Genomic DNA, 26972 nt, shown 5'->3' with positions numbered 1-26972 from the left:
GGAAGCATCAATATTGTGAAAATGACTATACTACCCAAAGCAATCTACAGATTCAATGCAATCCCTATCAAATTACCAATGGCATCTTTTACAGAACTAGCACAAAAAATCTTAAAATGTGTATGGAGACACAAAAGACCCCGAATAGGCAAAGCAGTCTTGAGGGAAAAAAACAGAGCTGGAGGAATCAGACTCCCTGACTTCACACTATACTACAAAGCTACAGTAATCAAGACAATATGGTACTGGCACAAAACAGAAACATAGATCAATGGCACAAGATAGAAAGCCCAAAGATAAACCCATGCACCTATGGTCAACTAATTTATGACAAAGGAGGCAAGGATATACAATGGATAAAAGACAGTCTCTTCAATAATTGGTGCTGGGGAAACTGGACAGCTCCATGTAAAAGAATGAATTAGAACACTCCCTAACACCATACAAAACAATAAACTCAAAATGGATTAGAGACCTAAATGCAAGACCAGACACTATAAAACTCTTAGAGGAAAACAGAGGAAGAGCAGTCTTTGATATAAAACACAGCAAGATCTCTTTTGATCCACCTCCTAGAGTAATGGAAATAAAAACAAAAATGAACAAATGGGACCTAATGTAACTTCAAAGCTTTTGCACAGCAAAGGAAACCATAAACAAGACAAAATGACAACCCTCAGAATGGGAGAAAATATTTGCAAACAAATCAACAGACAAAGGATTAATCTCCAAAATATATAAACAGCTCACGTATCTCAATATTAAATAAAACAAAGAACATAATCCAAAAATAGGCAAAAGACCTAAATAGACATTTCTCCAAGGAATACATACAGATGGCCAAAAAGCACATGAAAAGCTGCTCAACATCACTAATTATTAGAGAAATGCAAATCAAAACTACAATGAGGTATCACCTCACACCAGTTAGAATTGGCTTCATTAGAAAATCTACAAACGACAAATGCTGGAAAGGGTGTGAAGAAAAGGGAACCCTCTTACACTGTTGGGAATATAAACTGATGCAGCCACTATGGAGACCAGTATGGAGGTTCCTTAAAAAACTATAAATTGGGCTTCCCTGGTGGCGCAGTGGTTCAGAGTCCGCCTGCCGATGCAGGGGACACAGGTTTGTGCCCCGGTCCGGGAGGATCCCACATGCCGCGGAGCGGCTGGGCCCGTGAGCCATGGCCTCTGAGCCTGTGCGTCCGGAGCCTGTGCTCCACAACGGGAGAGGCCACAACAGTGAGAAGCCCGCGTACCAAAAAAAAAAAAAAAAACTTCAAAAAACTATAAATAGAATTACCATATGATCCAGCAAACCCACTGCTGGGCATATACCCAGAGAAAACCGCATTTCAAAAAGACACATGCACCCCAATGTTCATTGCAGCACTACTTACAATAGCCGGGTCATGGAAGCAACCTCAATGCCCATCGACAGACAAATGGATAAAGAAGTTGTGGTACATATAGACAATGGAATATTACTCAGCCATAAAAAGGAAAGAAATTGGGCCATTTGTTGAGATGTGGATGGATCTAGAGACTGTCATACAGAGTGAAGTAAGTCAGAAAGAGAAAAGCAAATATCGTATATTAATGCATATATGTGGAACCTAGAAAAATGGTACAGATGAACCGGTTTTCAGGGCAGAAATTGAGACATTGATGTAGAGAACAAACATATGGACACCAAGGGGGCAAAGCCATGGTGGGGTGAGGGTGGGGGCGCTGAATTGGGCGATTGGGATTGACATGTATACACTGATGTGTATAAAATTGATGACTAATAAGAACCTGCTGTATATTTAAAAAAAAGATAACATTATTTTCTCCCCGTTAATGTTTTCTCTTTTGTGCTGATTTTCATGGCATGGGGTAGCAGGCCGATCCTATATTTACAACACTGCTTTCCCAATTTTGTCTGAAGAGCCATGTCTTGGAAACAATACATCTGAACTTTTTTCTATTGATATAACAGTCCTTGTTTTTCAATAGGGTAATATATTCTACTTATATCTATTTTAGTGTGTTTTTCTTTTCAGTCTCTTCACATTTTTCTCTATTAAACTGTCATGTTTACTTTCTTTTATATTCATTCCACCATATTCATGCATTAAATCATAAAAAAAGAAATAAGATGGTATTTCGCTTCCCTCTTTGGTGCAACAGATTATAGCTGACCACAGATCTATTGGAGTGAAAAAACATAGAAACCTGGATTAGATATTTGCCTCTAGATGTTTGTGCTCTGCATAATAAAAATCAGAATTCTAATACATGGAATTCAGTAAGATTAACAATTTAAATGCATAAAATCATTTAGTACCTTTTTCCCACCATTGAGGGGTAACATAAAGAAAGAAGTGAGAAAATTGATTCTATCAGGTGAGCATAATTTAAACTAAATGCTTTTAAAAATAATTCCCCTTAATTGGAGATAAGCCCATATAAAGTTTAAAATAAATTAGTTTAAGGGAAATAGAGTCTTAACCACATAACTGCAACAAGAGTGATTCTGTCCCTAAATACGTTGATGTATCTTCTAGGGGTTTTGATTTTTTTAAATGTTACATCATAAAGAAGTAAGATATACAGTAAGTAAAATACACACTTTTTTTTTTCCTTTGGGAAATCATATAGAAAATATACATACATTTATTGCAGAAAAAAATCAATATTTCTACATATAAAGCATTTGAAGAGCCAAAGAACAAAGAATTATATTTGTGAAAAAATAATTTTCTAATATAGGTTTATTAGTATTAAATAATTATGTAAAATATTAGTTAAAATTCTCTCTAGTGACTTTCCATTTACTAAACAGTATCAGTCTACACGTGAAACAAGTTATGAATACTAAATGTGTTATTCCTACATAGATTTATAAATTTCATGGATATACAAAAATCTCTTTACATTTGATAAATAATTTTCAGAGGATTCCTGTAGCAAAAAAGTAAGAAGATGCTTGACGTGAACCCCATGAACTTCTTGTTCTACAAAATATAATGATGCCATATGTGTTGGAAAAGTGGTAAACTCAAAATTTGTAATTATTGGAATACTCTTTAATAAAAGGAGGAGAATGTTTCCTACCTTTCCTAATAAATAAAATTTCTCTGGAAAAGAAAATGAACAATTCTAAGCATTGTGGCTATGAATGGTTATTAAAACCATAAAATTATAAGTGTTTTGTTGGTGTTCAGCTGTACTCTATGACCTTTAAGAATAGAGATAGTTTTTAATTTGTTTAAGTTACCACTATTTTGTTTTAAAATGTGCCCCTTTCTAATTTCATTGACTAATAGAAACTTTTGTATATTCACTTTAGCCTTTCATAATTTTATTCTAATATAAAAAAATGCTCATTGATGCTCAGCCATCTAAAAGAAAGTCTGTTTTATATATAATAAAAGTTAGGCACCAAAAGTGATATTGAAAAACAATCATTATAATATGAATGATTCAGAACATAAAATTGTTTATTTTTGGGGATTATAAAATATTCCGGATATAAATAAAAAGGAAATTTTATATATTTTTTGTTTTTACCATAAAGGAATACACAAAATAAGAGTCTAAAAACACACATTTTAGCAAAGATAATTATTATTTAAAACATTTACCTTACTTTATAGGAAAATCTAAAATCTCAACACTGCTTCTTTTCTTTAATGTTTTGAAAATTAACACTCACTGAGGTTCATTTGATTGTTGTAATTTTGACTTTTCCATCTTTGATGTATCTGTGAGTATAATCACTTATATAATATCCAGTATACTAGCTAATAAGAATTAGGTTTGAAATCTAAAACTTCTGTACAGTTTCTCATTGGTTCTTGGGTTTTGTCAGAATATTTTGTCATGCTAGACATGTACCTCTCTTCCTGTGCAATCTCAGGCGTTTCCTAAATAGCGGGGGAGCTCACATTATATATAACTTGTCTTCCTAAAAGAGGCATAGTCCTTATAGAGGTCATATATAAGAAACCTCATACACAAATTTTGAACACTTTGACTTAACTTCTTTTCAAGGTAGCTGCCCATTCAAACGCTGAAGAAGCAAGTTTAAGGATATAATTTGGCAAGTGGTCTTTAGAGATGTTCCTAAGAGCAAATGAAAAGAGCAAACTCAATAAGAAATGAACGGCAGGTGTTCTTTCAATTAGAAAGAAATGAGATGTTTCAGATAATGAGACTATAATGAAAACTAGTGGCAGATACAATATATAAAACACAATATTAAGGTTGATATTCTTCCCACACACGCATCTGCATGCTTCCTTAATTAAATGAGCATGTTTGCACCTTTTAACATTTAATTTTGAAACAACTCCTCTTTTCATCTTTAAATAATGACAATGTAGATTGCTGAATATGCAAACACTGTAAGAAATTAGTTTATACGTCTCTTAGTTAACTGAAGTAGATTGGAGCATCTTGTGGCATTAAACTAGACACATGAGAATTACAATTAAGATAATCCTTGCTCTTCAAGAGATGAATATGTGAGTACCTCGCATTTGTATAAAGCTTTCTACTTTTAAAAAGTAGCTATAGGTAGACTCCCTATAAGATACTTTTCCTGAAATTCATCACATTTGGCAGCCACAAAAAGAAACTTACTTCAGTTTCAGGAAAATTCTATTATCTGAATATAACACAAACAACCAAAATCTTGCTGAACTTGTTATTTTTTACAGGCACTGTTTTACTTGCTTTAGGGAAGTCTAGATTTCAGATTTCTGTCTAGAGCACGTGGATGCCCACACCCATCTATCTAGCAATGTCTATAGATATTTACGGTTGGTTTAGCCACTTAATGGTTACTCAGGATTAGAGTCAGCTAGATCTGAGACTATCGTGAAGGCTGCCACGGGTCTCTTTAAGCATGACAGGAGCAGTAAGTGTAAGTTTTTTTGGTCCAAATTACAAAGCATCACCAAGACAAGCTGAACCACACCATTCACTAAAGCAGTCTGACCTCGCCAATCTCTGATCAGTTCTGGTGGGCTCTGGAATAGTAATAAACCACGAACAGTCACTCATTAAAAGGATTATACCCACTTTTATAGACAGTAAACCGACTAAACACATTTTTCCAAAAAATAAATAAATAAATACGTTGTGGGTCGGTGTTCAAAGTGAGCTAGTGATGAGGCAGTACAAACAATCCAAAGATAGACGTCATTAGTGCTCTCAAGAATGCCACTTTTCCTTCATGATGGTTGAATATTGAAAGTTCACGCTTGCCCCTGGCTTGAGCCTTCCTTCCTCAAGAGTGCGTTTTCAATGTCCCCTTGTAGTTTAGGAAAAAATGGAGCTAATGCCACCCAGGAGCGTCCAGAACATCTGTATGGCCTCATCTACTCTGATACCCATTATGAGTGACATCTGCCCAGAGCCAGTAATTCCTTCCCTAGGGATAAGGTTGAAAGCAAAGGCATTTCCAGTTTCAAGAAAAAGGAAGTTTTTATGCACGACTTTATTCCAAAATTGTTCTAAAGGAATTTGGCCATATCAAAGACCCTGTACAAGTTCTGTATCACCATACAGAATTCCCAGAAAACTGTCAAGAGGACTACATCGATATCACTACTGTTATCAACTCACTATTAAAGAAAATACAGAAAATATCTTGTTACTTTAGATTCCTGGAATTGTATCTTCTAAATGTCAAGTATTTTAAAGGAGGGAAAGGATAAAATATGGTTATAACATTTGCAGCTGTAGTAGAAATGGAATTACTAACAGACAGAACGCTAGAATTGGGGGAGAATAAAATTCACCTTTTCTTGAACTATTTCTTTTTACACAAGGCTATAAGAAAGTTGTGGAAAGATATTTGGCCAGGAGGGAAGATCAAAGGGTAAAGAATTCTACCATCATACTGAAGACAATCTTTTGAGAAGACTGATAGAATCTCTTTTTACCTTTCAGCCATCATGTCCTGCTTATGAGCTTATGTTATGTTACAAAATTGATAGGATCAAAAACGTGACTATCATTACAGCTCATATTAACCCCACAAAGTTGGATAAGAATTGAACTCACTGAACTAACTTCTTGGAAATTTCAGTGATAGTGTCAGCTTGAGTTCCATAACCATAAGGCTGGACTCTCAGTCATGACAAATCACACCAACCCCAGGCAGGGCTATAATCAAGGTCCTTGCCCCCCTTGCCCCGAACCCAACACTGAAAAATGTGGAGAAAATATCACCAGCAACACCTTCTCTCTCTCTTTTTTTAAATTTCCTAGTTTGCAGGCATTCATTTTTCCACTTGGCAGTTTTGAAATATCAGCATACACCAGTAGACTAGCTTGCCTACTTATACAAATTAAAAGATGAAATTCTCCTGTATAAAGTCTTTGAGCAAAGTGAAGCAAAAGCAATAAAATTTACAAAACAAAGGCTCTGCATATTGAAGTGCTCTGCATACCAGAACAAAGAAAAGTGTCATTTTAATTTTACTTTGGTAAACATACATGCAATACATTCTATGTAAAATAAAGACCATTTATTATGTAATGTGAATGCATTTTAATAAAATTTCAGTTTTCTATTCTATTAGATTTTGCTTTCCCCAATGGGTTGAGAGGGAACTTACTTACGGTATATAGTTTTTCTTAAGTTTTTGATGAAAGCCTTTAGATTTTAAAATATCTCAAGGAAACAACATTGCTGAAAGCATGCATACAAATAGGCAGAATAGCTATTTAATGCAGGCCAGTGTAAGTTTAAACAACCTATGTGCTCTATTATAAATAAATAAAATATCCAGAATCTGAGACTGGTTGAGCAAAAAAGTAGTTAAACTTGGTGAGATGTGAAATTAGGTTTTAATGCATGCAAAACACATTCCAATGCATATTTTTAGGTGTAGGCTGATTGACTTTTCTCAGTGTTAAAAAGCTGCCTTTAGGCAGTTAAGAACCTTTGGAGAGCTTTTGATATTATTAAATTCAAGCACTTGCATTTAGTTCTACCATACAGCCATGCAAAGACTAACACAAGTCTCATCCGAAGCTAGATATTTATGTGGCCATCTGGCAATACCGTCCCATGCAGCCTGCTCATCAGCTTCTCTTTCTAGGGTGAACGTGCCACCCTTCTCAGGTGAATACACTCATTTTTTCTTACATCTCAATCATGTTTCACTCATGCTTGCCCGCTCTCATGAATATCATGCTAACAATAATAATGAAATAATAATTGAGATATAGACGGATAGCTCAGTGCCAATCACTACAATGAGATAGTTATGTGGGTACAGCCATCAGTCTTACAACCTATAAGGGGTAGGTACAATTATTCATCCAATTTTGTTATTTGAGGACACTGACATTTAGTGAAGTTAAATAACTTGGCCAAGTTCAAACAGCTCACAAGTGAAGCTGGAAATGAACCCATGTCTATCTGGCTCCAAAGCTGAGCAAAGAGAGAGTGGGTGCTAAAATTGGCTTCTCAAAGGCTGTTAGGTTGTATTAGATTTCTTCTTCAGTGCGAAGTCTGCAACTCATTTTACTCCAGGATTAGGAATTTTCCATGATTAGGAAAGTAAAGATCTTTTATACTCAAATTAAACTCTGTTCAAAAACTATGGATTAAGTACTTTTTGTACAAGATACTTGGCTAAGTGGATGGCTGTCTTCATAGTATATTTATTTATTAGTTATTATTTAAATTCATTTTTCTTCAGAGTTTAACATTCTCTGGATTGAACTCTCCCAGAGATTGTATGTGTGGGTGACCATCATGATATTATTCTCCTTAACTTTCTCTTGTATTTCTCCAAAACAGTTTTGTTTTGATATGTTTTACATAAACACGGAAGTCTGTGATTTGTACAAAATACAAACTAACAATCTTGATTTGTCTGTGTTAAAATACACTGCTGAGTCAATATAATCTATAAACTCTGATGCATCTGATGCAAAGCTTCTACTGGAGGTTCTACTTTCATATACCATCATTTACTTCCTATTATTCGCAGGTAGAGATTGAATACCAAACTCAACAGATTGGTCTTTTGGGAAAGGTGTGTTTTTCTTTTTATGACTGTCAGATGGTGATGGGAATTTTACCCCAGGATGAAGTGTGACACTTTTATCCAAATAGTTTTATTACACAACAGGGCAAGTGACTCAGGAGCCTGAGTGGATGACATATTTACCTGAATGTTGACTATTATCCACCTCACCCAGAGGAATACTGAATGAAACAGGTGCTTTAACTAAGGAGAAATCTGTCCTGAGCACATAGATCATTTCTAATCACATACTCACTTGTGTCTCATAATGAATTTGGAGGAGGAAGAGCAGTAAGATTAGTATTAGAAAACAACTTTCATTTAAAAGTTAATTAATTTGACAAATATTTATTAAGCACCTACTATGTGTAATGCACTTTTCTAGATGTTGGGGATAAAACAAACAAAAAATTTAATAAAAAAAATAATTTGATGCTAGCTGTAAAGAGATATAAGAAAAAAAATGTATTCATTTTGTTCAACGTAACTCTTAGGAGGACCATACATATGGTTTTAACGATGCCTTTGAAATGCACGTACCTGTAATATAAACTTATAACTGACAAATACTAATCTCAAAATAATTTCAAGAACAAATAGAAAACATCCATCTACAAACACACTTAGCAGCTGAAATACTAGGAGAAAATCACTTTTCTCAATAGAGTCCAAAGAACCGGTACCGGTCCGCGGTCTGTCAGGACCCGGGCCAGCACAGCAGAAGGGGAGCGGCGAGAGGGCGAAGCCTCATCTGCGGTTCCCCGTCGCTCTCGTTATGCCTGAGCCATGCCCTCCCCGCCCCCGCCCCCATCTATGGAAAAACTGTCTTCCACGAGACCGGCCCCTGCTGCCTCAATGGTTGGGGACCACTGGTCAAACGTATATACTAAAACCTGAAGTTTTTGAGTTAATTAATATATGTGGAATTGGGATTTCAAAAGTCATTTTTATAGACGTCTTTAAATAAACCAATGTTTATAAAACTAAAAGTCTTACTCCAAACTTCTTGTTACACGGTCCTGTTCCATGAAGTATGAGAATCATAGATATAGTAAGAATATATAATATATATATTATATATTATATATATTATATATAATATATATTATATATATTTAATATATTAATTAATATATTATATATATATTTATATATAATATTAATATATTATAATATATATTATATTATTATATATAAATATAATATTAATATAAAGTAAATATAAAATATTTATATTATTTTATATTAAATATAAAATAATATAAATATAAATAATATATAATATTAATATATTATATTATATATTATATATTATATATATATCATAGATATAGTAAGAAGGCAAGCATGCCTTCTTACTAACAGTTATCTACAGCAGTGGTGAAGGGGGACTGAAAAGAGAGGAAGTGAAGACATCAAAACCACAGGGCTCTAGCAAATGGGTCCTGCCTCACCTCCACCTCTAATAGTCTGGGTAATGCTAGTTACAGTCAGAGACAAGTCAGGTCCTAAGCGTTCAGTTTCTGGACTGTTTAGACTCAACTAGGCTATAAGCTTTAAGAAAACTGCATAAACTATTGTACATTGAAATAATTTTATTTGCTTTAAGAAGTAGAAGTCAACATGAAAAACCCCAGAGTTCCTCTGGATTTAAGAAGAGAGGGATAGTATTAAAACAGATTATTTTAATCCCAAGTGAGAGAAATCAAAATAAGCTAATATGTGTATGAGGAAGGGGAGATAGAAGAGGAGTGAAAAGCAAAATTTATTTTCAGGGGAATATAACAGGACTCTAGAAAGAATGGAATTCTTTCCTCTCCGTTGGGTTTCATTCTTTTTCAGCAGCAGAGTCCACAGCTGTGCACTGCACTTAGTTGACTGAAAGCTTATTTTCCAACCATTTAAAATTCTAGCAACGTGCCTTGCAATAAACCTTTCTCTGCTCCAAACTCAAAAAAAAAAAAAAAAAATTCTAGCAATGCTTTAAAAAAAAAGGTCCACTTTATCATCAGCTAATCCAATAAATTCCAACAGGCGATATACTGTCCCCTATAATGAATATTTAAAATGTATTGAGACATTTTTGGTTGTCATAGTGATTGGGCTGGGGGTTGGGGAGAGAAGACTAAAATCCCAGCAATGTGTGGAACAGTTGTGTACCAACTGGGGCTTGAATCCTAGTCCATTGTACACATTAAAAAAATAAAAGTTAGTAAATTTTTACACAATTAATGAGCTGTCCAGGAATACAACATCTATATAAATGGAAAGAACTGCTGTCTTTTATTTTGTTCAGAATTTACCAAGAGGTCCTCACAACTTCAAAAAAATATCATCAGGAGGACTTCCCTGGTGGCGCAGTGGTTGAGAGTCCGCCTGCCGATGCAGGGGACACGGGTTCGTGCCCCGGTCCGGGAAGATCCCACATGCCACGGAGCGGCTGGGCCCGTGAGCCATGGCCGCTGGGCCTGCGCGTCCGGAGCCTGTGCTCCGCATCGGGAGAGGCCGCAACAGTGAGAGGCCTGCGCACCACAAAAAAAAAAAAAAAAAAAAAAAAAATCATCAGGAAAAACCACTCTTGGAATTTGAGTGGCATACACATCTCTGTCAATCTTATGGAATTTGAGTGGCATACACATCTCTGTCAATCTTAAACTGTAGCTTTTGCATTCACTGTGTCCTAGCATTTACATTGTGAAATACATAGAACCTCATCAGATGATGTTTTCCTCTTATTTCCTTTTATTTCTCCTTTATATTGCAATTAGGGCATGGTATTTTCAAAATTATGTGCAAGTAGGTTATACTGTGAAAGCATTTGTAAGAGAATTCTAAAGGGGGCTTTGTAAAAATTATTTACAAGTAAGTTATATTATCAAAGTATTTTATGAGATAATTTTAAAGGAGGCTTTATAAAACTTATTTGCCATTAAAAGTGAATATTGGATCCAATAGGGTTGAAATCAAGTTATTTCATCCATATACCATGGAGAAGGAATTTAATTGGTCCCACTTGGGTCAGATGTATCTCCATGCCCCATTCAGCTATAGTAAAATAGCTAGACTCAAAAAATTAGAAGAAGGGCAGGCCATCCCAGTGATGCGGACAGACAGCCTATTATAGATTTTTCCTGTAATGTTGGAGGTCTGGCACAGGAAAAATCATAAATGATATCATAAATTCGGTCACTTTCCCCAACTAGCATTTACCCACTTCCAGCATTCCACTTTTCCCTTCCCTATTCCTTTCTCTACACTTACAAGGTATTTTTTCTGTTCTCTGATTATGTAGGACCTCATACCAGGACCCCTCATTCATTCAATTATTCACTCCTTCATTCATTTAATAAAACTTCTAAGTGTTTACTGTATGCCAGGCATCCATCTAAATACTGGGAATGGAGTGATCAAACAAGATCACTAACTTCATGGAACATATACTTTATAGCAAGAAAAAAAATAAACAAAAATATTTTTTAAAACTTACTTTGGAAACTGTCACTAAGAGAAAATGAGACGTGATGATATGATAGGGAATAACTGGGAGGAATTTTCTTCCTTTTCTGTCATGGAAAATATCCTATCCTATGAAAAAATGCCCCCAGAGTCCTGCTCAGCTAACAAATCTGATAAATAGGTTTGCACTAAGATATTAATGCTCATAAATGATTTAATGCATTAGCTTTCACCAGCAGTTACCTATCACAAAACTAGAAAAGATTCTTTGCAATTATTTATTTTAGCACCTTCATTATACACTTACAACAAAGAGGCTGAAAAAAGGATGAAAGAAATACACATCAGAAACACTAACCAAAATAAAGATGTGTAATAGTACAGTGCTTTAGTTAAAGGTGATCTATGTATATTAAAATCAGGAAAAAATAAAAGTACCAGAAATAAAGAGGTCATTACATAATAATAATGGTCTCAACTCACCAGAAAAATTTAACAATTTAAACTTATACATATCTGATAACATAGTCTCAAATATATAAGGCAAAAGCTAAGAGATCTGCAAGAATGCCATCATAACAGGAAATTTTAACATATCCCTTTCGTAATTACAGCTTAAACAAACAAAATAGAAAGATTAGGGAAGATGAAAACTATGTAAATAATAAACTTAATCTAATAGGATTTGGCCTCCAACAAATGAAAAGCTATACATTCTTTTCAAGGAAACTCAGCACACTTATAAATATTGAACTTCTACTGGCAGTTAAGCAATTTTCATCAAGCCTAAAAAGACTGGTTATCATACCAACCATTTTTTTCTACCACACAGAATTTAGTTAAGAATGTAGAGTGGAGTTAAATATACAAGTGTGCAGAAACACAAAGAAAGAAACAACCATCTCTTCCTGGGTCTAGGTACCAGTCAACAAGCAGAGGTTCCCTCAGCAAAGAAGCAGAGATGTAGTCTAGGCAAGTGAATATAAAATATTATAAAGAGGAAATGGAACGGGCGTGATCAAGGAGAAGTGAGTTATTCGGTGACATTATTGTAGAATGTGTGTGTGTGTGTGTGTGTGTGTGTGTGTGTGTGTGTGTGTGTGTGTGTGTATTGGAAAGAAGGTAAGAGAGCGGTCATAGAGCAATCTCTATATCAGGTTGCATCATGTTGAGGGGTATGGATTATAAAATAAGTAACGGAATCGACAAAGACTTTTAAGCTGGCGAGGGACCAAATATTATTAGGTTATCCTAAAAGGGAAATCTGAATTGTGGAATGAGGATTGCTTGTCGAATAGGCTGGACAAAGGCAGATCAGTTAGAAAGTGTCAAGAACCTGGCTGGTTCCTTAATAAGGAATAATCTCCCTTTGAAGAACTATGAACAGATCTTGCTTCCTGGACTTCCCCATTCTTGTAAGTTACATTTTCTTAGGAGATCCCTCACTAGCCATCATTATCACCAGCCATCTTCAGTGAGATCTTGGTTCCCCATTCCTATTTTGCAATATGCATATCTAGGTTACCTCACTCTTATTAGCCCATATTATAAGTCCCATAGAACAGTTAAAACACAGCTGTGATGACGAAGTAGCTTTTACTGAAAGACTAAGGATATAAAAATAAAATAACTGGGAAGCCATCGAACCCACGGCTGAAATTTACAGGTCAGTAACAAACCAATTTCATTAGCTGTGATGTGCATTTCAGAAACAAACACCTTGGCCTATATTTATTGAGATTTCTTCATATTTCTTCCAATGCCTCTCTGCCTAGTTAGGTGGCTTACTCTGTTAGCATATGGTCCTTGGGCCACCTCTCAGAGACAGAGCTCTCAAATTCCCAGAGGCATATAAAAATGTTTGACTATAAGAAATCTGATCAAAATGTCAAAAATACAGAAAATCAGCTAAGGAAATTGTCAAACATAATTCATTGTTCTGGGACAGCGTAATGCAAAGATTTCATCAAGACAAAAAAAGAAACTATAAAATGAATCACTATCATCTACAAATGACCTGTGGCTCCCTTCTCCCAACCTGAACATTTTAGTCATAATTAATCAGTGGCTGCCATCAGGTCTAGCTTCCAGAGACCATCTTTTCTTCATCTGGGAGGGTACCTTTTTGCATTTCTAGAAACCTCTAAATCCCTTTCTATTCAGCATCAGGCCCAGCCTTGGTGCACCCGTTTCCATTCTTTCCCAACTTACTCCGAGATGACTTACTAAGAATAAGAAAGAGAATGTATAAATCCCTTAACAGTAATTTCAACTATACCCCTAACGCTAGGGCCACAACTGCAACATCGCATTAGAGTTCACTGCAATAAGACCAGCATAATTGCCAGAATAAGACAGAGAACATTCAACAAAAATTCAGAATAAAGAAGAGGAGAATTTGATCTAGGGTTTTAACAAAAAACGCAAAAGGGGAGAACTCTGACCCTGTGGTATGATGGACTTGCGGATCAATTAGCTGAGTGGGCCGAGTCAACAGGATCAGAAGAAAAGGATCCCAAGAGCACCAGCGGAGGTGCTTAAGTGGACGGTGAAACACTAAACGAACAGAGGAGAAGTTTTGTTAGACTGAGGTGAGTGTGAAACATCCAGAAAGGGATTTCTAGACTAGATTGTTGAAGATTAGGAAGGAGGAGATGCATATGGTCTTTGGGCACCAAAGGTGTAAGGTGGATGTGTATTATTGTGTATCATCGCCTTGCAAGTAAAAATAGAAGCTATGAGTGGATGAGACCACTTAGGAAGTATGTATAAAGAGGGACCTGAAAAATACCATGGACAAAATCCCAGGCAATAGGAACTTTGGAGCTGGGTAAAAAGTAAAGATTTTGAAAGTGAAGGATCAAATTGGAAGAGTTCATATATTGCATTCCCATTGAAAATATAAAAAAGACAAATTCGGGCTTCCCTGGTGGCGCAGTGGTTGAGAGTCCGCCTGCCGATGCAGGGGATACGGGTTCATGCCCCGGTCTGGGAGGATCCCACGTGCCGCGGAGCGGCTGGGCCCGTGAGCCATGGCCGCTGGGCCTGCGCGTCCGGAGCCTGTGCTCCGCAACGGGAGAGGCCACAACAGTGAGAGGCCCGCGTACCGCAAAAAAAAAAAAAAAAAAAAAAAAGACAAATTCTTGCTAAGAATTCGGTAATGCATATATCAAAGATCTATATGAGTCATGTCTACTAACACCATAGTGAATCACAGGTTTTGTAATGTAATAATTTAGACACTGGATTATTTAAACCAAAGAGAAAGAGAGAATTACCAGTTAAGTCAAATGTTTTGGGGGGAGGAGCATCATGTTTATTCTGTTTACTTGGAGTCATTCTTTCTTTTTCAATTAAGCTTTAAACTGCTGATAACTTTCCCAAATTTTAGTCGATGTTTCTTCTTGTCATCTTCATTCATCCGTATTCCAATACTATTCATCGTAAAACAAGAAGTGGAAAAAATAAGATCTCAATCTTTGGATTTTTGATCGCACTGTGCATGTTGGAATACACTTAACATACAGTTCTATGACTCTGAATGAGCACTGAGTTTAAGGTAAGATGGGTAGGGCATCTCACTAAGCATCAGAAAATAAGGGAAAGAAGACAAAAAATTATGCACGGAGCATGATCACAGATAATTCTGACAATTATGTAAGTCTATGAAACCAAGTTAAAGTATAGCATTAACTACTTAATCATTTGAGATAGAATATCATCACATATAACGTTACGTTTTTAGCATTCTTGAATCATATTTTTCCAAAAGTTGCCAAAATTCCCTTCAGGTGTGTATACATATGAAACAGGTATTGAAAAAAAAATGACTAGTTGTCAATGCTAAACGCTTTAAAGTCAGTTGTGTTTTTATTTATTATGGGCAAAGAGCTCCTCTTGATTTAGGAACTAAGTGAAATAAATATATATGTAGCAACATAGTAGTATTTCTAAAATGAAATAAGGTTTGTATAGTAATTGGGATCAGACGCAAATGAAAGACCCTCACTTGTACTCGCCACCTGCCAAAAATGTGTTTAACTAATCCAGCTGTATATTTCACATACATAATTACTAAATGCTTAAAATGTCTCCCAAGAATGCTTTAATAACGAGGACCTTTATGATTAAGACACAACACTATTCGTGGAACTGCTTGCTCTTTGAACCACGACACAAGCGTGAATTTTAAGAAATCTGATGAGATAAAATACCTCAAAGTCCAACTGCCTCTGCTGCCTACAGCAATTCAACTGATCAAAACATTGATTTTTACAAAGCGAATCTGAAAAAAAATGTAACAATGTGCTGATTCCGATGGGCTCATTTATTTTAACTTTTCTTAAAATAATGTCTCCACACGAGGCAAAAGTCATAAGCATTAGAAAGGCAGAGATTTAGAAATGTAGGCGATCATGCTACACAAAGGCCAAATTTGAGAACATTAAGAACTAATAATAATGATTTAAAACAGAAATGTCTTAGAACAAGTAGAAGTTTTGATAACATAAGTGCTAAATAGCAGTCTTTGAGTGTACAGTGAGTTTCATTTTGTGGCAAGCAGGTTCACAAGTAATGCAGCTATTATGTGCAATGAAATCATGCACACAGCAAAACTGGATATACACAGCATGCTAATTCAAACTTTTTAAACTTTGTAGCCTCTGTCAAATGGAAGTAAATGCCTACAGAGGTATAAGCTGCTCAGAAGAGATGAGAAATACTGAGGTATGTCCACTGAAACATTATGAAAATAATTGAGTCACTGCAAAAGGTCTTAATAATCTCTAAGTATATACAATTTTATGGCCACTAATTCCTTATGAAAGTATTTAAGAATAGTGGGAGAAAAAAGTATTATGAGGCTAGGAATTAGGTTAAGACACAAGTATACTTGTTAGAGCTGGGTCACAAACTGGCCTCTGAGCCTTTTAGCAACTAAGGCAAAGTAGAAAACACAATCAGTTTTATGATGAAAAAGATTAAGATTGAATACCAACCTGTTGCTTAGAAGTGTAACTAATTCTGGTACTCAGACTCGATAGTATTTCTCTCTCATGAGTCTCACATTGAGAGGGCTGTGGAAACCCAGAATGTAATTCAGTAAGTCTTAGATAAGCAATTTCTTACTTGGATTAGTTAGCTTCTCCTTCTGACTTGGATTTTAAAAACCCTCAAATACTCTGTGTAGATAGAAACTTGTGGAATTGCAGTGATAACAGTATTTTCCCATTCATTATATTGATTTATTAAATCATGTTTCACAAAAACACACTTGCTCATGGCAGCTGAATTGGTTGTTTCTACCCGAGAAAGAATCAAAGGCTCTTTTATCTCAGACAGATAATATGTTTTTTTTCTAGCCATTCTAAACAAAGACAGGAGTTTAAAAACCAATACGAAAAGAAGTAAGATAATGAAAAGGTGTGGGTTAATATCGAAGCATTCCATGCCTCCAGCAAAGAAGATGATGGTAGGCTCTTGCCTCTCTTGGATTTAAGGTTGTATTTCTAATTATTTAGGAGTAACCCAGAATGTTTGTGCTTTACAGCCATTAATAATTCAGCCGAGGCACTGACAAAGCAGGTGTGCTTGTGCGATGCACTAAGAGTTTAAGTCAACCTGATCTCCCACCCAGAAGCCAAAGCTCAAATCAACTTGGTTGTGTACTCTACATTATGTCACTTAACCAGTCACAACAGTGTTCTCTAGAAGGATGCCCAAATCTAGCTCTGACAATGACAGGGAAGAAATTAGAGAAAATGATGGTTCTTAGGCAGAAAATATGTGTTACCATATAATCATACTATCTAGTTAGACACTTAAATGTTGAGACTTTCAAAGGCTTTGAAAAGTGTTCTTCAAAAATGGTATTATTTTAATATTGATCCCCTTAAGAATAGAAAAGAAATGTCCCTCCAAAATAATGTTCAGTTATCTGTATATCTTCATTTGTGATTGTTGGTATGTTAAGTCTCAAAGATTACCAGTGAGAACTTTAATTTTATTATGGATTAAATCATCTGGTATTTATTTCCAGGTTTGGGGGCTATCATAAAAGCTACGCACATAATAATTGTAGTGTAAGTATAATCATTTAGATCTGTTGTTTTTTTTCAATTTCAAGACTGATACTAAACATACAACAAACTGAAATGCCAAAGTCATGTTAGAGGTTAAATCCAATTTATGGCCCTAACAAAATCAAAATTATTTTCAGTTATTCAAGAGGCAAGATAATGAGGAAGACTGATGGAGCCAGACAAAATAGACAGGGTTTATTTTAAAAGATTGGTACAAGGTTATGAAACTGTTCTTCAGTGGCCTAAATTCATGATTTATCTATCACTTTCTCTTAGGTTTTATCCACAAACATCAACCAACAGTAATTTGACCCAAAGTAACTGATTAGGAATGAGAATATTATTTTTTTTTAAAGTGAAATAACAATTCTTCTGTAACAAGAATAAATACTATGAGTATGGCTCAAATATTGTCACTTTTCTTTGAAACAAGAATATTAGAGAAATTCAGTGAAAAACATCTACCATAAGAAGTTCTACAAACATCCTGGAATTCAAGCCTACATATAAGAGCATAGTATTTGGATATAGAGAGCATAGATTTGAGTTCTTATTCCATTTTTTATCCACCCTGTGATCTTAGGCATTTTACTTGATTTTTCTGAGTCTCCATTTTGGTACCCTTAAATGAGAATATAATATTCAACAGACAAACTTACTATGATGTTCAAATGAGGCTATAGTTGGGGAATAAAAAGAGCCATATTAACTTTATTTATCAATTTGAAAATGATTTTCTTCCAGGAGGGCACAAAAATGTCATTCTCAAAAAAGTATTCAGAGCCCTAGACTCTCAGACTTTGAAGACAGAGATCAACTGGTCCTGAGGTTTTTACTTTGTGTTCCTCAGTCTTAAAGTTCTAGGCAATGTCCTGGGGTCAAGTGCAGGGGCAAAGGGGAAGTGGGTTAGACAGAGCCGCCAACCTCTCCTGCCCCCACTAGAACTGCTTCCCTTTTATTGGTATTAGATATTGCACTTGTTTAGAAGATACTGTTTGAACAAGTTCTTTAGCTGTGGCTAAAAATGATTACAACAAAACCCAGGAATCAAATCCAATTCCTACCTTGCAATACTACCATCACCTGAGAAACCTGTGATACACCCAAGGGGCCACCTCTGGTTGATGGCAAAGCCAGGGTTTAAACAAGGTCTTCTGAGTTCTCCTTCAACAAGATCTGTGCCCTTCTCACCATACCAATCAATCCACTTAAAGGTTACAAGCTGTTAGATTTGGAGTGAGAGATTTAGTACGTTGGGATGCTTTTGACTTCCAAATGCCACTGAACTCCATTTTGGTGTGGGGTGATTGTTTCAATTAATATCTAAGGCTGAAGCTTCAGCTCCTGTTTCACTGATGGGCATTGCCATGGCAATTAAAGCTCTTCTGGCTAGATAATGAAATCCTTTTCTTAAAAAAGATTTCTGATCTCAACTTGGCATAGAACACTCTAGATAACCTATTTAATTCCAACAAAGCAGTATAAATGTTCTAAAATTGGATCAGGGCTTACAATATTTTTCAGTCAATCTACAAAAATATCATTTAGGAGTATCAAGAAAACTCTCAAGACACTAGCACAGTTTTTAATTTTTAGGATGGGAGTCTCTGTAATTCTCTTGGAGGGATGGTAATCCTTAAGTTTGTTCATTCTGTGGTTGGCCCAGAAGTCTCTAATAAGTTTCACTGAGGATATAAGATTACCTCATGCTTCCAAACATTTGCCAAGAATAAGAAGAGACTTAGAGTAAAATACTTAGATGTTAGTATGTTAACATCTGTACTTGCATAAAATGAGGTAGCTCACTTTTAGTCACATGGAGATTTAGAAGCTAAGAATTTTGTCACAAATCAAGCACAATTCTAAACAATTAAACTTAAAAACTTGTATTCTGACACAAAACATTTATTCATTTATACAGTTACCTATTTAAATGCATGTACTCAAAAACGTCACAGAGATTTGAACAAAAGTACATGGTCATTTTCCTTAGGAACTTAAAGTTGTAAGCTCTGCTAAATCGTATTTTAGCTGAAATTCCAATACAGTATGAGAAACACCTCACTAAATATTATATAAAAAGCAAGCCCCCAAAGACGCATGCTGATTTATTGTCTTACAGCATGAAGCCATCTTAGGTAGCTATGATTTTGAGTCCATAAATCCTAAAATATTCTTTTTTACTGGGCCTTCAAAATTTGATGTATTTTCAATTGGTAAAGTCTGGAGATCAGCTAAGCTATAATAGCCAGTACAGAGATTGGAATATACACTTAGTGATGACAGTGGCCCAATGAAAATGTCTAAAATTATCATTTGCACAACTTCCCTCAAAGGTATTTTTCTTAATTCTCTTTCCACTTATATCAAAAATGTTCCCTCATCCCTCCTAGCCATATAAAATAATGAATGTTTCCCTAGGGCTACTTGAAGTTTACTTTAACTTCAGTGAAACAAGTCTACACTCTGCATACAAAGAAATCAAGGTTAACTGTTTATCCATCTTTGTGATTGGTCCCTCTTATCAAAAGAGAATTGGAACTTGACCTGGATGGACAAAAGTTATAATTCATTTAGATGTGAAAGAGGTCAAATAATTCAATACTCCCAATTACGGTTCCTTATTCTAATCCAAGAAATGAATATATAAGGCAGGTTGCTAAAAATATGCCATTTGTTGGAGAGTATTATTTTTCACTATGGAATATGACTAACCAAAAAATACCACCTACTTACATTCATCACAAAGCCTCCTTCACTGCGGTAAGCCGACTTTCCTGGGCTGAGTGGTTTATTGATGAAGCAAAAAAAAGAACATTTTTAGAATTCTTCTAAGTGCCAACTCTCTTATTTGATTGAAATTGTAGAAGAATGTACTATGAGACTTGGTTTTAGAACTCAGCATTTTTCAATCAACCACTTGTTTAAACGCCTATGCATTCTTTGGTTAGATTATTATTTCTCACCCGTGCACTTTCTTAATGACCCAGTTGAATTATTCAGGGAAGCTTTTACCTTACCTATCTAGGGCAAGTTTCAAGGTCTTGGTAAATGGAATTTTATTTAAATGAAAGAGATGAAATTAAACAACAGTGACTGAACTATATTTAATTAACTCAAACAAGTACAATTATACTTATTGAAAAGTTGTCTCATGCACCTCAGGATTAACTATGTTGTTTATAACTATATAGTTTATAATTTTGTACCTTAACTGATAATTAGGAAAATATTCCAAAGCATACTGTTTATGTTCTACATGTAATGGAAAAATTCCATTTTAACTTTTAACTTCTAGCTAATCATCCCATTTCCTTTAGTGGGAACAGTCCTGACCAATAAATAAATAACAGCTGGTATAATACTGCAAAAATTGTACTATACTCCTGATGTGTTTTATGTTTTTGATCTCAAAGCAAATTACCGTTATCCACAAATATACACTTAGCATCTGAAAGCATAACTTCTTGATTGTCAAATACAAGTGAATTAAAACATATTTCAAAAGCTAAGTAAAAGAATCGCCAAAGACATATGTGTTACTTAAACACACCATTTACTCGGCCTAATATCTCTTACAAATAAACACTACAAAAAGCAAATGTATAAGTGCCAGCTCTACAAATTAGTGGCATTCTGTGTTCCAGTGCATAAGATATGTAGTTTAAAAGAGGGTAACCCCAGAGCTAAAATAAAAGCTAAAGTTATTCTTTTAAATATCAACTACTAAGAGTACTCTGTAACTCAGAGATATTCCAGGACAGAGGGTACTTTCCTTAATATCAATATTCATTAGCACTCACATTTCCAAAGCAGTCACCCATATGCTGAGTTGTTTGATGTTGTTTCTTCTTGAAAACAAACACCAGGGCAAAATCCAGAGTAAAGTTATACATTTATTGGCGAAAGAAACAGATAGAGATCAAGGGGAAAAGAAAGACCAGAATTCTTTGAATGAGAATTCTCTCCCTTCGACACTGATCTGTTTCATCAGGCACGTGTGTGAAGAGAAGATGAAACATGCTTGTCTTCATTAACAAGTTTTATACAAATAACTATATGTTAGTTTCCCACCAGTAAATCTTTTAATATGCAGATTAAATTTAGTTTTAGGATAATGACAGCAATAGCTTAACAATTATTGAAGCTTACCTTCAGTTTAAAAACTTGCAAAAGCTAATACTATTTACTAAACAGCAGTTTTAAAAATCAATACCCACACATGCAGCATAACAAAAATATATATATACTCTGTTAAAAATCTCATAAAGAGAAAATAGTCTGGCACATAGATGAAGAATTAGCAGTCTTCCTTTCCTAAAACCTGAGGCAAGCAGCTTCAACTAATAATAACACTGATGATCTAAAACTAAGCTAAATGGAATTCTTATAGTATTATGTACATTTATTTATCCATCAAATCCAAGTGAACAGTGTTTTTCTTTTCATGTATTTAAAGCAACTCAGAAACTAAAGTGCTTATGTGACTCTGTCTTAAAGTGAGCATCCTTCGATCACAGGAAGAAAAGCCAAAAAGCAAATAATGTCAAAATTAAGTATCCCCAGCCTTTTTCTCCCCTCTCTCCACATGAGGGACTCTTCAGCAAGAAGCCACCAGCAAATAACTTCAACTGGAATGGTCTGGAAAACCCAAGTCCATGGATTCTGCTGATAAGAGGAAATCCAGACAAGTTTTTCCACATGTAGAGTACCCATCTCTGCAAAGTGTACATATTCCAGAGTGTAAGTGTTTCAAAGCCTCCTTGTTCCAGGAGTGTAGTCAAATACATGACAACACATTTTATTTCTCAAACTGGAGGATCTCAATGTTTTCTAGTGAGGTTTGACTACCTTTCCTCTCTTGCCAGTTTTGACTTTCCACAGCATCATGGCCCTCACATAATTTTTCAGCACCCTCAACAGATCTTTGCCTCCGACATGCCTTCATTTCTTCCCCGTAGGTCATTGCCAAACTGTTCCCTTACACACAAGCTCTTCCAATTTCTACTGAGTCTAGCACATTCTGGCTGTGAGAAGCCCTGAGTGAATGTAAGCTGGGATCTTCTACTAAACTGACAGAAGTTTCCACCGTGAGTTTGCTCTTTCACTGATTTAAAAAATTTAGTGATGCCAGGGTTCAGAGGGGGATAAGCTTGGTAGGAAACTAATGGAATATCAGGGAAAGTGATCACCCCAAATCATTTTTCCCTTCCATTTCCCATGAGCAAAAGCTTGTCTCTGTACCATATTCCATATGTAACAAAAAAAATAATCTAGATACTCTGCTTCTACATGAAATGTACATCACAAATGTTGTTCATGAACCTCGCTCCCAAGAGACTGGGAGGCTTGGGAAAAGGCAGCAAGAGATCCTTTCAAACACAAAGGCATTGCGTCCTACCTTAGTATACGGATAATAGGAGACCTCTTTTCCAGGCCAAGGTCTACGGAGGGTGACCTTGGCCGTAACACAGAAACTTATTGTTCCCCAACTTTAACTAGAGCAGCAAATATGTCTCCTATTTGCTTTTTCCAACAAACCCCGAGTCTTAAATGAAGTGGTGTCTTAGTTCTGATCACCTTCCTCCACCCCACCTTCAACTACAGTAGGTGGCAGGGCCAATTCTCTCTCCGTGCCTCCTTTCTCTCGTATGCAATTTAGAGCACCAGGAGATTTGGGGTGCACGTTCCAGGAGAACTGGGCTCCCGGGTGGGCCGGGGCAGAGAGCAGACTGCAGAAGAGAGGCTTTTGCCCTCTACAGGGGGTTTCTCCAGCTCTTTCCTCTTACTGGGCAGACCCATTTTCCTGACATTTCTGGGAAAACCTCTGCTAGTGAAGTTTCCCCAGTTGGTGAGGATACGTCCGAAAGTCCTCACCTGAACACAGAGTCCATCTGAGCTGATCTCTAGTGTAAAATAATCCCCTGAAGCAATACAGTAGAGGGTAGAAAATGCCTGAGGGTAAAGAAGAGTGAAGAATACAAAGAAAGGATGCTCCCAACCAAGCACTGCCCCCTTTCCCGTTTTCTCATTTACAGTGAGCGGGACATTTAAATGATTTTGTGGTTTGCTGATTTTTTTTTAAGTTTTTTTTTTTTTTTTCTTTTAATGGGCACTGCAGCGGTGCTCATCGCTTTTTAAAAGCCGTGCCCACAGACAGAGGGGCACACTGTCAGCCTGAGCGCTCCTGCCAGCCAAGCCCTCTCGGTGGAGCCGGGGACCCGGGAGGGAGAGGTGCCTCGAGAGGACCCAGCGGAGCGGAGGGGGCAGAGTGGGTTCCGCGCGGGTCAGGACAGCTCCTTCTACCACAGTGGGAAGGTTGCACAGAATCCCCCTGGGTATCGCTTCCCGCCCCACTCCTTGCAGCCCAGACCCAGTCCCGCCTCCCCGGCCCCTCCCCGCTCCCCCAAGGCCCGCTCTGCGCTGGGTGCTCAGGGCAGGCACGTTCGCTGTGCTCGCGTCCCCGGGCCAACGGGGAAACCTCTCCAGTCCCTTCGATAGCCGCGGGTCCCCCCAGTGCACACGAGTTCGTGCCCAGGGCCGCGCAACTGTGGCTTCGAGACCGTGTCAGTGCTCGGGGGGAGGAAGGGGTCTCATGAAGAGACGGAATGATAACGAGCCGGCGCTGCAGACGCCTCTGTACTGAGAATTTCTGAGCGGAAGGAGGCTGTCCCCGTGTCGGGCCAGGGGACAAGCGGCTCGGAGCGGGAAGAGGGGGCAACGTGGCCGCGCAGCTCGGGCAACTTTGCTGGGCAACCAGGCGACAGCGGGCAGGGACTGTGCCTCCCGCCGCCTCCGCTTCCCGGGCGAGGTTAACGGGCCCGCTGCGCCGGGTCTGGTACCCAAAGTGCTGCTGTAACTGACGAGGGGAGGAGCAGGCGGGTGGTGGTGGTGGGGGGGGGACCTGGCCCGAGAGTGCACGCCGAACTCCGGAAAGCAGCCCACCATGCTCGCCCTCGGCCCTAGGAGGGGCGCCCGCGCCCGGGTACACTTCACCCCAAATGCCCACTCGCCGTCCCGCGGGGCCACCAACTATTCCAGCAGCGCAAGGAAGAGGCAGAGAAAAAAGACAGACAGGAGAGCAAGAATGCAGGCGAGGGCCAGGAAGGAAGGAACGACGCCCGCCCCGAACATCACGTACCTTGAGCTCCTCTATGTCCAGGTTTGTCGATCGGTCCATGAAGCGAAACTAAAGGAAGTGAAGAGGAACCGGGCAAGTTGTACCAAAAAACAATCAGTCTTTTAGTTTCCAGCCTAAACTCAGCTTTATCCTCCTCCAAGCCCTGGCAGCATCTCTCAGTCTCATTCTCCGTGATCACGCCGCCTCCGCCAGTTAAAAATAATAAAAATAAATAAATAATAATTATAATTCACTTTGTTTTACTTCCTCAAAGATTTAGTGACAGGTGATCTTTCCCGCGGTGCAACACAGCTCGGTGGAATCAAGCGGGGGTCGCGGAGGGGGGCGGGCGAAAATCCACTCTATTTAAGATTATTTCTTCTTCTGCAATAAGCTTAGAAACCAGCGAATTGCTGCATCCCAAGAAAAAAAGCTGCTTCCCTGGACAGCATCATGCGGCAAATTTCAAGCAAATGTGTTCAAACTGAACAGAAGAGTATATGATAAAAGCCTTCCTCCGTCAGGCTTACTCTGGTAGCTAATTTAGCAGCACACTGTGAGTCCCAAGCTTCAGCAATGATCAATTTCCGTGGCAGGATAACCAAATCCCCGAAGTCCTGCATAGACTTAAAAAATGTCTTGCAGCTACGAGGTATTCTCTCAGTGGGGAAAAAATATGATCAAGTCTGAAGGGAACGTTCTCCTTTGAAGGTTATGCTAAAAGAGTTGAGAGAATAGGAGGTGGCTCCTACAGAGGAGAAAGGAGAGAGAGAGAGAGAGAGAGAAGCCAGCGAGGAAGAGAAAAATTTTCCTCGTGCTTCGCTGTTTTACTAGACTTCACCACCAGGGGACTGACTTCACTTCTCTCTTCCCACAGCCAGCACTAAGGGGATTTCTCTCATCTGTCAAAAAGCAACAACTCCTCTCCAGACAGATACTATGCTGCTGGGTCTTAAAGACTGTCCTCTGCCCAGAATCCACTAGGTGACGAGCCTTTTAATTTCTCTCTCATGTTGCCTCGTTTTGTTCCCGTAGACTGGGAGACACATGCACGAGGGCATCATACACGTCTTCACTTTACATTACTGCTGCTTTCAGTGTCAGCGACATTTTTCTTAAACTTAAGAGTGTGAAAGAAAGTGACAAATAGAGGAAATGTCCTGTGCTGATACTTAGGAGAAAGCAATCTTTTATCGGAAAATAATTATTTTTTAAATAGACCCTGACAGGTGAGTATGCTTAAATTGTAGGGTGTATATCTGGGGAAAGGTCTCATTTTCTTCATTTGAAGGTCTTAGTGTAAAAAAAGCTTGACTTGGGCTTCCCTGGTGGCGCAGCGGTTGAGAATCCGCCTGCCGATGCAGGAGACACGGGTTCGTGCCCTGGTCCGGGAAGATCCCACGTGCCGTGGAGCGGCTGGGCCCGTGAGCCATGGCCACTAGGCCTGCGCGTCCGGAGCCTGTGCTCCGCAGCGGGAGAGGCCACAGCAGTGAGAGGCCCGCATACCGCAAAAAAAAAAAAAAAAAAAAAAAAAAAAAAAAAGCTTGACTTTTTAAAAACATTTTTCATTGAAGTATAGTGGTACAATATTATGTGTTATAGGTGTATAATATAGTGATTCATAATTTTTAAAGGTTATATTCCCCTTATAGTTATTATAAGATATCAGCTATATCCCCTGTGTTGTACAATATATCCTTGTAGCTTATTTAATACATAATATTTTGTACCTCTTAGTCCCCTACCCCTATCTTGCTCCTCCCCCTTTCCTTTTCCCCACTGTGTAAACCACTGGAACAGATAAATGTGTGTTCCCTATATCAGTGACTCTGTTTCTTTTACGTTACAGTCACTCGTTTGTTGTTCTTTTTAGATTCCACATATAATTGGTTATCATACAGTATTTGTCTTTCTCTGTCTGACTTATTTCACTTATGAAAGCTGGAATTTGAAGGGACTTAAACAGTCTCCTCTTATTGTATTATGTCACATAAACTGGTGAGACTTAACAATGTTTTCAGATTCAGAAAATAACTGAATAAATAATTACCTGTGTTTCTAAAAAGAATTTTTTTTTGGGGGGGGGGGATTTACATGGGCACTCAATGTGTCTAGGCTCCTGTCTCCCGGCCAGGCTCTCTGACTTCATCTTTTTTTTTTTTTTTTAACATCTTTATTGGAGTATAATTGCTTTACAATAGTGTGTTAGTTTCTGCTTTACCACAAAGTGAATCAGTTATACATATACATACGTTCCCATATCTCTTCCCTCTT

At 37.4% G+C, this 26972-nt stretch overlaps 1 protein-coding gene across 6 annotated transcripts in view; it reads right to left on the bottom strand.

Moving 5' to 3' along the window:
• Positions 1 to 25438, bottom strand: part of SGCZ (sarcoglycan zeta) — a 926925-nt gene extending 901487 nt beyond the window's left edge. For all 6 annotated transcript variants that reach the window (XR_010838464.1, XR_010838463.1, XM_067022529.1 and 3 more), the window contains exon 1: positions 24720 to 25438. Coding sequence is in view for 4 of the 6 variants with exons in the window: in XM_067022529.1 (XP_066878630.1) it covers positions 24720 to 24758 (39 nt within the window). In the remaining 2 variants the exon portion in view is untranslated. The remainder of the gene's footprint in view (positions 1 to 24719) is intronic.
• Between the last annotated feature and the right edge of the window lie 1534 nt (positions 25439 to 26972).

Source organism: Kogia breviceps, chromosome 20 (assembly GCF_026419965.1).
Source record: "Kogia breviceps isolate mKogBre1 chromosome 20, mKogBre1 haplotype 1, whole genome shotgun sequence".
NCBI lineage: Eukaryota > Metazoa > Chordata > Mammalia > Artiodactyla > Physeteridae > Kogia > Kogia breviceps.
This window is presented reverse-complemented; position numbering and strand designations above follow the sequence as displayed.